The sequence below is a fragment of the Leucopleurus acutus genome, assembly GCF_964270905.1.
Source record: "Leucopleurus acutus genome assembly, chromosome: 17".
In the NCBI taxonomy this organism is placed as follows: Eukaryota; Metazoa; Chordata; class Mammalia; order Artiodactyla; family Delphinidae; genus Leucopleurus; species Leucopleurus acutus.
Window position 1 is genome coordinate 12,488,353 of NC_139159.1, and position 12,548 is coordinate 12,500,900.

A 12,548-nucleotide genomic window follows, 5' to 3' on the forward strand; every position below is an offset into this window, starting at 1 on the left:
ACCAGAATTCAAACCTTAGTCTTGTTCCAGTGTCCTTGCTTCTAAGGTTTTTTTTTTTTTGGCTGCGTTGGGTCTTCGTTGCTGTGCACGGGCTTTCTCTAGTTGCAGCGAGCGGGGGCTACTCTTCATTGCGTTGTGCGGGCTTCTCATTGCAGTGGCTTCTCTTGTTGCAGAGCACGGGCTCTAGGCATGCAGGCTTCAGTAGTTGTGGCACACGGGCTTCAGTAGTTGTGGCACGTGGGCCCTAGAGTGCACAGGCTTCAGTAGTTGTGCTGTTTGGGCTCAGTAGTTGCAGCACATGGGCTCTAGGGTGCTCAGGCTTTCAGTAGTTGTGGCACACGGGCTTAGTTGCTCCGCAGCATGTAGAATCTTCCCAGAGCAGGGATCAAACCTGCGTCCCTTGCATTGGCAGGCGGATTCTTAACCACTGCGCCACCAGGGAAGTCCTGATGACTTTTTATATATACATGAGTATAATTTCTAGCATTCTTTCTCCTCTGTTGGGGAATTTCTCATATGGAAGAATCTAGCGTCCCGAATTTCCCTGGTCTCTGCTCTGCTGTTTGTAGACCACCAGGCTAACTGTGTCCTTGGTTTATATATGTGCTCTGAACCTGTTTACCTCAGTTAGACTTGATGACTTGAACATTTTAAGGATTCCCTTCCTCTTAGAATAGAGATAACCTAGAGCTTCAGAGATGGGCTTTAAGAGTAAATCACTTGAATCTGTATCCCAGTTTTAATCTGTAAATAAATTGGAAGGGGAGAGTCCATTAGCTTGTATCAGATTCGTGAAGGAAGATTGACCGCTACCTTCAAGCCTAAGTAGCCACTATGCTTCATTTCCCAGGTTCCAGTCCCTTTAGGTCTCTAGAGCTAAGGGTGTCACAGCCGAATGCTCAGTGAATGACCTCGGTAGCACAAGAGTCACCTTTCATAATTTTACTTACTGTCCCTTCATTTCTTCATCAAAAGGCTTCAACCTCCCCAGAATTGAGAAACTGGATGGTCAGGCATTTTATGGAAGTGGAGATGCAAAATTTTCTCCTGAAAACCTCCCTGAGCCCCTTTTCTAAATTTAGAGGTGGTGATGGGTAGAGAGAAAGTGGGTCAGTTGCCGGAACCAAGATTCAAATTAACATAGGCGAGGACCCTGTCACGCTAGCCTTCCTCACCCTTATCTTTCCTCCCCCCCCCCAACAACGAGAACCCTAACTGTAAGAAGGACCTGAATAATGAGAGTCAGGAAGGGTCCTCACCTTTATCTTTCCTCCCCCCCCGCCACCCAACAACGAGAACCCTAACTGTAAGAAGGACCTGAATAATGAGAGTCAGGAAGGGAAAAGCAGGAAACGTTTCAAAGACATTGATGGAGTAGGAAGACTTGCCAGGAATAAATAGACAAATTCATGAAGGGGCTTTAATGAGGGACTGAAGTAAGGGGAAGAAAGGTAAGGTAAGGTAAGGTAAGGTGAGTAATAGTATGCTTTTTGACGTTTTAGGCAGGACCAGATGATATCAGGAACTTTGATGCAGCGTTTACAGAAGAAACAGTTCCATATTCCGTGTGTGTGTCTTCTGACTATTCCATAGTGAACGCCAGCGTACTGGAGGCCGACGACGCCTTTGTTGGTTTCTCTTACGCACCTCCTTCAGAAGACTTATTTTTGTGAGCAGTCTGCCATCAAGAACCCATTGAGCAAATATAAGCCTACAGATGACATGGAAACTCCTGTTTGTGTGAATATATTCAAATTTGTTTAACTAGTGCCTCATTTTTACATGTAATGTTAAAAACTATGAAAAATGTATTTTCTGCTGTATGCGAGAAAATAGGGCATTTCAGAGAACTAAGTTTTGAATTAAAATTTGTATTCTTGTTTATTAAGCTTATTTTTAAACAGAAATTTTAAAAGCTACTGTTCTTAGCATTAACCTATTTTTAAAGAAAACTTTTTTGCTAATGACTGTTTCTTTTTCCCTCTAGGTTTATGCTAACATCTACCCAAGATAGACTGTTTTTTAACAGTCTGTTTCAGTTCAGTTAACATACATTAATGCCTTCGTAGCTCTCTACTTTGAGTTCTCAGATCACAACTATGCAATTGGTACATGGTTGTTTAAGAAGAAACCATATCTTTCCATAATGAATCACTGTTTGACATTATCATTTCTTGGTAGGATTAAAATATAAAAGCATAGTTAACTCATTGGCTGCTAGCTAACACTTTGAGTAACTGTCCATTCTGCAGATCAAATTAAGAAGTAACAAAAGGAAATCCTATGCTTTTGAAATACCAGTTCAAATTTATGAATTATTTTTCCTCTGGAGGAAAAGTAAAAGTTTAACAGAAATTTAGAAATTTGAAGTATTCCCAAAGCTCTGAAGGGAAATAAAGTACTGCTGGATTTTGTTTTCTAAGGCGGTGCCAAAAGCGAATATCTCTGTGTCATGTATTTATATTACCAATACATTTTATTTATGTTCTTTTTGGTCTTTTGAATATTTAATATATTGTTAAGTAGGTCGAAATCTTGATATTTGTTTTTGCAAATAGCTATTCAAAACTGTCTTCCTAATTGGTTGATAAGTAAAAAATATTGCACTGTCTAGAGTATTTACCTAATTGGGAACTAAAAAGTAGAATAGCAAATTATGGGTCAGTATAAATGTATACAGTTTTACTACAATGTAACAAAAGTTAAAAATAATTTAGGCAGATGCATAGTCCGTATCTTATGTATCTTAGAAAAAGTACAGGAAGCTGACCTTAAAATCATACTAAAAACCAACTAACTTGTATACTTGTAATTGTAAAAAAGAATATCTACAGAAAAACTAAAACTCATGCTTACCTTGGGATTCTGATTCTTAGTTTAGAGATTTTTCAGGTCTTGTAGGAAACTGTGAAAGAGTTTAGTGACGCAGTTTTGATGCTTCAGGAACAAGCATACTTTCCATGTATTTTCTCTTAAGAAAGAAATTACAAAAACTTTTCACACGAATACCCTTTAGCGTAAAATTGTTCAGCAGAAGGCAGGGAGGCAGAGTGTACTTTTGTTAGATCAGTAATGTTTGCATCCAATACACTGAATCTTCCTTTAGAGGTAAGACTTTAATAGCGACACTGTAAATATTTGGTTTATTTGGCACTACTGTAAGTTCTGCTTTTATACAAAGCTCTTTGCTTATTATAAAACAAAAACTGTAGTTTCTTGTATGATTTTTTTTACTCAGCTGTTCCTTAATTAAACTGCCAAAAATTAAAGTGCAATATTGTATATTTTTAAGAACAAATTTTAAATAGAATATTGATGTTTCTCAGATCACAGGAAATACAAATCTTATATAGTATAATAAAAACTAGCAAAAAGATTAATGATCATCTAATGCCTGCCATTATTTTATCTTGTTTATTTTTTATTTTTAAATATTTATTTATTTATTTATTTATTTTTGGCTGCGTTGGGTCTTTGTTGCTGCGCGCGGGCTTTCTGTAGTTCCAGTGAGTGGAGGCTACTCTTTGTTGTGGTGCACGGGCTTCTCATTGTGGTGGCTTCTCTTGTTGTGGAGCATGGGCTCTAGGCACACGGCCTTCAGTAGTTGTGGCTCGTGGGCTCTAGAGTGCAGGCTCAGTTGTGGCGCACAGGCTTAGTTGCTCCACAGCATGTGGGATCTTCCCAGACCAGGACTCGACCCGTGTCCTCTGCATTGGCAGGCGGATTCTTAACCACTGCGCTACCAGGGAAGTCCCCCTGCCATTATTTTAAATTAAAATTGGTGATGCTTACAGTAGTCATTACAAACTAATTATTCGTATATGTAAGGGAGAGAAGTATAAAATTTTAACTAAATATCTGGGTATACATAGAAATTTCTAGATTATCATAGGCCGACATGTTTAATATTCAGGGAACAAAATCTCTTCCAAGTTTCAAGTTTATTTTTTTTCTCAGAGCATGCTGAGTCTTTTAGAAAAAGGTCTGCCCTTTGAATAGTTGAACCATTTCATGGTTATTGCCAAAATAAACTCAAAGATCTAAATGAAGAAGCCCTGACATTCTTCATGTTACACATACCTCTTATTGCCTATGGTACAGTGTAGGGCTTCCCAACCATTGTCATGTCACAGCACACACTGAAAATTACAAAATTTGGCACACCTGGGGAGAGGTGCCAGCTGATGTAGGTGCTGGCAGCAGGTGCTCTGCTCAAAAGTTTTTATGCCAAAATAATTTTTCAATTTATGAGCCAACAAACACTGTTGGGATATAATTTCAGCAATGGCAGATGTTTTAAAAGTGATTTAAATATTTGAAATATTTATTACTATAAAATTTTATCACTATAAAAATTTACCTTTACCAATATCTTTTGGCATACCTGAAACTTTTATAGTGATTATCCATAGGCATAATATTACAGACCTTTACACAGATATTTTATGACTCATTCTTTTGTACATCACATACTATATGAAAAGTGGGAGTGGTATGTGGGAACATTTTTAGTAGTGCTGGCATGATTTTCAATAAAGTGTGTTAAAATTGATAACTTATTTCCTCATGTATGTAGTTTGGAAGTTAGCTCTGTTTTTGAAGTGGGATTTTCTGCCACTTGCCTCTAACAGCAGTTTCTACTTTTGTTGGTTTTTACAGATTATTCTGTATCCCAAGGAGATTGTTCATTTATAGGAAACCCCAGAGTGTACATGGATGAGTTTCAAGTGGCATGAGTACCTTGAAAAGATACACCAAGTTTTGTGTGTAAATAAAATCGACTTGGGGCAGGGAGTGCTGCATAGCTTTGTTTAGATGATCAAAAGGATTTACTGCTATAAAAAGACTGGGTTTCTTCTCTGCCACTTTTGTTCCCCTTCACTCACCTAATATTAAGAGGATTTGCTCTCTAATTTCCCTGAAAGCATTCCAATTGGAGATTTATATCACTTATTTAGCATTTTTGGTGCAATTTTATATAATCACCCATTTGTAATTCTTTAAACATATTCCTTAAAGGGACCCCCCTACAGAAAAGTATTTATTTCACTATTTCTTTGCATTATGCCCATTTTTACAGAGGTACTTAAGTCAGAAAGAAATATAGCTGTCTCAAAATGGTAACTTTTTGATAATTTACCCAAAATCAAGATAGTAGAGAATAGTTTAAAGCAATATTATACAAAGAAAAAAAGCAAATATAGAAGTATAAATTCAGAGTGGTATTTATAGCAATGAAGTAGCCAATCAAAGGATCCTACAAATAAGTTATTTTTACATATTGTACTGAAAATGATGGATCACCATATGACTCTTATGGGAATAGTGTAAAACAAAGAATTACATTACTCTACATAACCCTGCTTACTGTAACAACCATGCCCATTTGGTGTTTTTACTAATCTTGTGTTTAAGTGCAACTGAAGTTTTTGCTGTAAATTCTCTTGCGGGAATATATCTCAGATTCATTCTTTTTTTCTAATAGAATTTCAGTATTTCCACCTTATTAGGGAACAGAGATTTCCACTCAATTTTAGTTAAATCTTTGTGGGGAAGTCAACAGTGAGTTGTCAATATTCAAATGTTTTTATGTTTTATTAGTTAACTCTTGGAATCCAGAAGGCTTATATACAGTAAAACAGACCCACTCAAGGTCAAATTTGATCTCAGTGTGTTGCAGTTTTGGTTCTTTCCAGGTAGTAGTTTATATAGCCTTGCTGTGTTGAATTTTTCTCTTATGCCTCAATGACAGCTTACTTTGTTAATAATTCATTGATGCTGCACACTGACACTTCTGTAATTTATTGCAGTAAGATAGCCCCTAGTGATGTGCTTCAATTAGAAATCAGAAGCAAAGCTTTGTGTTTTGTCAAAACTCTTATGACTTTAACACTTGAGTGCTGTGCACTTTGCTGTATATACAGCAAATTAAACCTCAAAGAAAAATATTAAAAGGGAAAATAAAGTCAGTTACATGTAAGACAAAAATAAAAGTTAAATCATAATCCTGTCATCTTAAGTATTTTAGCCATTGTACCACATGACAGAGAAGAGAATCAGGAATTTGGTCCAAAGGAAAAGTTAAAGTGGGGAAGAGGTAGAAATAGCATAACCCAAGCAATGCAAGTACACAAGAATGCATGACAGGGACTTCTGTTTTCCAGCTTCACATGGAAGGAGCTTAGAAGTTGCCAGGTAAAAAAATCTGAACAAACGTCAACACCCTTTCTTGGATACAGATGACAGTGGACGACACAGGACAGACTGCTGCCCCCAAGACTGGAGAGACCGATGGGCAAATACAGGGATCTGTGGCTTTACTGGAACAGAGGCAGCCACCACAGGAGCCAGTGCAGGGGTAGGAAGACCTGAGCTGTATTGACAAATTCCTGGGGACTAAGTGTGCACAACTTTGAGACTTCAGAAGTCCAGGAGAACCTAGTCACAGGGATCCCCACAATTTTATGAGATTTACCTCCTGGGGCTCAACCAACTTCTCACAAATATTAAAGAAAAATTCCTTTGTGCTTCCAGCAGGAGGAGGGAAAATGAACCATTTTCAAATATGCCAGAGCACTGTGTTCTTAACAAGTCCTGCCCTCAGGAGAAACTAGTTAATCAGAGCCCGACCGGCAGGGTTTTATCAGAGCCTAATTGAGGTGGGGGAAAGGAAATACCCAACTCCAGTTCGTTCTAGCCATCCTAACCCACCTAATACAGGGGTCGGGGGGAGAAGAAGAAAACTGAGAAAGACACTTAGTTTGTGGGACAACTACGAAAGATGTAATATACATGTAATGAGAATACCAGAAGGAGAGAGAGAGAAAAAAGAACAGAAGAAATATTTGAAGTAATAATGACAGAATTTCTCCAAATTTCAGACACCAAACCCCAGATCCAGGAAGCTCAGAGAACACCAAGCAAGATAAATGCAAAGACAACAAAACAAAACAAAACTATAGCTAGGCATACATTCTCAAACTACAGAAAATCAGAGACGAAAAATCCTGAAAGAGGCCAGAGGAAACAAAGATGTGAATTACATCTGATTTCTCAGAAACCATGCAAGCAAGAAGAGAGTGGACTGAAATATTTACAGTGTTGAGAGAGAGAGAAAAAAAACCCCACCAACTTGGTGAAGGAGAAATAAAGACTTTCTCAGACAAACAAAAATTGAGGTAATTTGTTGCCAATAGACCTGCCTTCCAAGAGAGTTTAAAAGAAGTTCTTTAGAGAGAAGGAAAATAATATAATTCAGAAACTCAGATCTACATAAAGAAAGGAAGAAGGAATCCAAGAAGAAATAAGTGAAGGTAATATAAAAACTTATTTTTTCTTATTCTTAATTGATCTAAGAACTGAAATAATAACAGTGTATTTGATTATGTATGCTTACATATATATCATATAAATATGCTTGCTTATGCTTTTATGTAAGTAAAACAAATGACCATGATACAAGGAATGAGGAAGAGGAAGTAAGATTATTTTGTTATTATAAGGTATTCACACTAAGGTACTTCACTATAGCAGTGTCGTTTGAAAGTGGGCCTTGATTAGTTGTAAATGTATATTTACAGTCTAGGACAATCAATTTGAAAAAGGAGAAAAAAAATAACTGACAGCTGAGAAAGGAGAGAAAATGGAATGAATTAAAATCACAAAAGGCAGAAAAAGAAGAGGACAAAAATAGGAATGAGTAAAAAGGCAACAAATGGAAAACAGTAACAAATATGGTAGATATTAATCCAACTATATCAATAATCAATAATAATATCTGAACATCAGTGGTCTAAATGCACCAATTGAAAGACAGATTTTTCAGAGTGGATCAAAAAACAAGCCCCAACGACATGTTGTCTATAAGAAATCCACTTTAAATATAAAGACAGATTAAAAGTAAATGGATGGAGAAAATAATATAGCATGCTTATATTAATCAAAAGAAAGGAGGAGTAACTATATTGATTTCAGACAGAGTAGACTTCAGTGAAAGGAAGGTTATTAGGAATGAAGAAGGACATTAGGGACTTCCCTGGTGGTCCAGTGGTTAAGACTCTGCACTCCCAATGCAGGAGGCCCAGGTTCGATCCCTGGTCAGGGAACTAGATCCCGCATGCCACAGCAAAGATCCCGCATGCCACGACGAAGATCCCACATGTTGCAACTAAGACCTGGCGCAGATAGATAGATAAAACAAACATAATGATAAAGGAGTCAATTCTCCAAGACATAACTATCTTTAATATGTATGCACCTAACAACAGGGTATATAAAGCTACATTAGGCATGCTTCAACACCCGTCTCACAGAAATGGACAGATCCAGCAGGCAGAAAATCAGCGAGGACATAGTTGAACTCAACAACACCATCAATCAACTGGATAGAAGTGACTTCTGTAGACTGCTTCATCCAAAAACAGCAGATAACACATTCTTCTCAAGTTCACATGGAACACTCTCCAAGATAGATCAAATTCTGGGCCATAAAAAACACAGTTTACCAAATTTAAAAGTGTAGAAATCATATAATGTCTGCTCTAAAACCACAATGGAATTAAACTAGAAATCAATAACAAAAAATAACTGGAAAGTCCCAGTTATATACATGAAGATTAAACAACATACTTAAAAATAGTACATGGATCAAAGAAGAAATATCAAGAGAAATTTTAAAATGCTTTGAACTAAATGAATGAAAACAAAATATCAAAATTTGTGGATACAAAGCAAGTAGTGCTTAGGGGGAGATTTATAGCATTGAATGCATATATTAGAAAGGAAGAAAGATCTAAAATCAATAAGTTTCTACCTTAGGAAACTAGAAAAAGAAGGGAAGGCAGAGGGGACTCTGTAACTTTTACTCAGTTTTGCTGTGAACCTAAAAACTGCTCTAAAAAAATAAAGAAAAGCATGCGAGCAGGTCCTGTGTAGCTGCTGAAAAAGAAAAATGGGAGAGGGGATGAGAATGGAAAGGGAAAGGACTTTGATTTGCATAAAACAGTCCTCTTCCACACCACCACCCCCAAGTTAAAAAATTAAAATGAACCTATCACTTATGAAGTATTCATCTTTATGAATCTGCCTAACAAATGCCCTATATGAGTGTACCTAAAAATAAATGTTGCTTCTTGCATAAGTTACTAGTTTTACACATGGGATATCTACTTTAAAATTTAAAATTTTAACCTATTGGGGGGGCTTCTAATTCTCAACGTGCCACTGAAAATTTGTGATGTTCAGTGATATTCTGTAATAATAAAATGCTGAGTATTTACAGCAGTGTATCAATAAGTTTTGGTTAATCAGTTAACCATAACAATTCATTTCCATGCCAAAGTAATAATGTAGTTTTAAATCAACCAAGTCCAGTAGAATCTTCTAATTGGTTTTTATGTTTTAATAATACTTTAAAATATGTTAGACATAAGAAAAGCACTTAAATTTTTTTTGCACTTAAATTTTTAAGTATTCAGTCCACTACTGCACATTGCAAACTCTCTGAAAATGATAGTGATATCTAGAATCAAAATTTCAGTGCTTCTTATTTGACTGGTAGGGGAGAAAAAAGAAGACTCCTCAGGGTTTCCAAGGAGGACTGGAGCGGCTGCTTTCCTTATTAAAAACAGATTGGTGGGACTTCCCTTGTGGAGCAGTGGTTAAGAACCCACCTGCCAATGCAGGGGACACGGGTTCCCCTGCAAAACTTTAAACTATATATGAATGCCTTTTTGAAGAATTGATTCTACCATAAAGCACAAGATCCATCAGCAGACCATAGCCTAGTTCTTCTCATCTAAAATATCAATAGTGTTCATGACCACAGAATTGTAGTACGAGACAGTTTTAACAGCCCTTTGCTGTTGCAAATTGATTTCTAGTTCAGCAAAATATTTTCCTCACCTCGTCACTCATATAGATTATATTCCCCCCAGAGAAACAAATTCTGTGGTGTTTTGTCAACCCTGTTAAATACTGAAGGGGTGGCTTCAATTACTTTTCCATGGCATGTGGTCCAACCTTCCACCTCTTGATGCCCCACCGCCATGCATAACTGCACCAAGAAATACTAACGGGGGAGGACTCAGCACAAGTTTTGGCTTTTTGCTAACAGCTTTATTGATATTTAATTCACATACCTTAGAATTAACCCATTTGAAGTGTCAAATCCACTGGCTTTTGGTTTCTTCAGAGTTGTGCAACTATCACCACAATCAATTTTGAACATTTTCATCACCTTGAAAAGAAACCGTGTATGGGTGGATAAACAAAATGTGGTATATACATAAAATGGAAAATTATTCGGCCTTTAAGAGGAAGTACTGACGTGTTATGACATGGATGAACCTTGAAACATTTTGTCAAGTGAAATAAGTAAGTCACAAAGGACAAGTACTATATGATGCCACTTCCATGAGGTACCTAGAGTAGTCAAATTCACAGAGACAGACCATAGCATGCTGGTTGTCAGGGGCAGGTGGGAGAGTGGGGAGCCTGGAAATGGGGAGTTTTTGTTTAACGGGGACCAAGTTTCCATTTGGGAAGATGAAAAAGTTCTGGAGGTGGATCGTGGTGAGGTTTCACAATGTGGATGTACTTAACATCGCTGAACTGTACACTTAAAAATGGTTAAAGTGGGGCTTCCCTGGTGGCGCAGGGGTTGGGAGTCCGCCTGCCGATGGGGACGCGGGTTCGTTCCCCGGTCCGGGAGGATCCCGCCTGTGACGGAGTAGCTGGGCCCGTGGGCCATGGCCGCTGGGCCTGTGCGTCCAGAGCCTGTGCTCCGCAACGGGAGGGGCCGCAGCGGTGAGAGGCCCGCGTACCACACACACAAACAAAAAAAAAATGGTTAAGGTGGTAAGTTTTTTTTTTTAATTAATTTTTCTTGTATTTATCTATTCATTTTATTTATTTTATTTTTGGCTGCTTTGTGTCTTCATTGCTATGTGCAGGCTTTCTCTAGTTGGGTCGAGCAGGGGCTACTCTTTTTTTTTTTTTTTTTTTTGCGGTATGTGGGCCTCTCACTGTTGTGGCCTCTCCCGTTGCGGAGCACAGGCTCCGGACGCGCAGGCTCCGGACGCGCAGGCTCAGCTGCCATGGCTCACGGGCCCAGCCGCTCCGCGGCATGTGGGATCTTCCCGGACCGGGGCACGAGCCCGTGTCCCCTGCATCGGCAGGCAGACTCTCAACCACTGCACCACTAGAGAAGCCCCCATGGGGGCTACTCTTCGTTGCGGTGCGTGGGCCTCTTATTGCGGTGGCTTCTCTTGTTGCAGAGCACGGGCTCTAGGCACGCAGGCTCAGTAGTTGTGGCTTGCAGGCTCTAGCGAGCGTACTCAGTAGTTGTGGCGCTCAGGCCTAGCTGCTTCACGGCATGTGGGATCTAACCGGACCAGGGGTCGAACCCGTGTCCCCTGCATTGACAGAAGGATTCTTTTTTTTTTTTTTTTGTGGTACGTGGGCCTCTCACTGTTGTGACCTCTTCCGTTGCGGAGCACAGGCTCCGGACGCGCAGGCTCAGCGGCCATGGCTCACGGGCCCAGCCGCTCCGTGGCATATGGGGTCTTCGCGGACCGGGACACGAACCCGTGTCCCCTGAATCGGCAGGCGGACTCTCAACCACTGCACCACCAGGGAAGCCCGACAGGCGGATTCTTAACCTAAAGTGGTAAGTTTTATGTATATTAAAGAAAAATTTTTTTTAATTTTAAAAAGAAAAAAAAAAAACAAAACATACCCAATAGCAGTCACTCTCCACCCCTTAAGCCCCAGGCAACCACTAATTTATTTTCTCTCTCTCAGATTTGTCTATTTGTGACATTGCACATAAGCGGAATCATACAATATTTGGCCTTTCCTATCTAGCTAAATCTTTTGCTTTACATAGTATTTCCAAGGGTCATCCATGTGGTAGCACATTATTAGGACCTCATTCCTTTTTATGGCCAAATAACATTACGTTGTATGGATATACCACATTTTATTTACCTATTTATCAGTTGTTTCCACTTTTTGGCTATTATAATACTATAAACATCAATACTCTAAAAATTCACATATAAGTACTTGTGTCAACATATGTTCTATATTCCCTCTCATATTATCTATGTATAATATGTAATATGTGACATGCAATTGTTGGGTCATATAAAGAACTCTGTGGTTCTTTATCAGGGAAAGTTTTCCAAATTGTCTCCACCGTTTGGCATTCCCACCAGGAGAGTTTTTAGTAAGTTTTTTTTAAACAAATAGGGACACCCTTGGCCTGCGATAACAACGAAAACCGAGGGTCTCTATCTTTCTCTCTATCCTTTGCCCTGCAGGGAGGAAGCACGAGCGACTCTATTAATAAAGAGGGTGGAGGGCATGTCAGGGTAGTTGCCTTGGTGACCGGAAGGGGCGGTCCCGGAAGGCTCCACGCAGCCAACGGCTGGGAGGTGCGCGCATGCGCGCGTGGGCCTGCTGGTTCCCGGGTTCGGGCTCGAGGTGGCGCGCGACGGGCGAAGCTCGGTGGGTGTAAGAGTCGGGGGGCGGGGGGTCACACACTG

The 12,548-nt window shown here is 39.2% G+C and overlaps 1 protein-coding gene across 4 annotated transcripts in view; it reads left to right on the forward strand.

Moving 5' to 3' along the window:
* The window catches only part of LOC309974327 (serine/threonine-protein kinase Sgk3), a 112,795-nt gene extending 109,157 nt beyond the window's left edge, over positions 1-3,638 (forward strand). For all 4 annotated transcript variants that reach the window (XM_082858937.1, XM_082858940.1, XM_082858938.1 and 1 more), the window contains one exon: positions 1,503-3,638. In XM_082858937.1, the coding sequence (XP_082715063.1) occupies positions 1,503-1,673 (171 nt within the window). In that variant the 3' untranslated portion in view covers positions 1,674-3,638. The remainder of the gene's footprint in view (positions 1-1,502) is intronic.
* Positions 3,639-12,548: the final 8,910 nt, after the last annotated feature.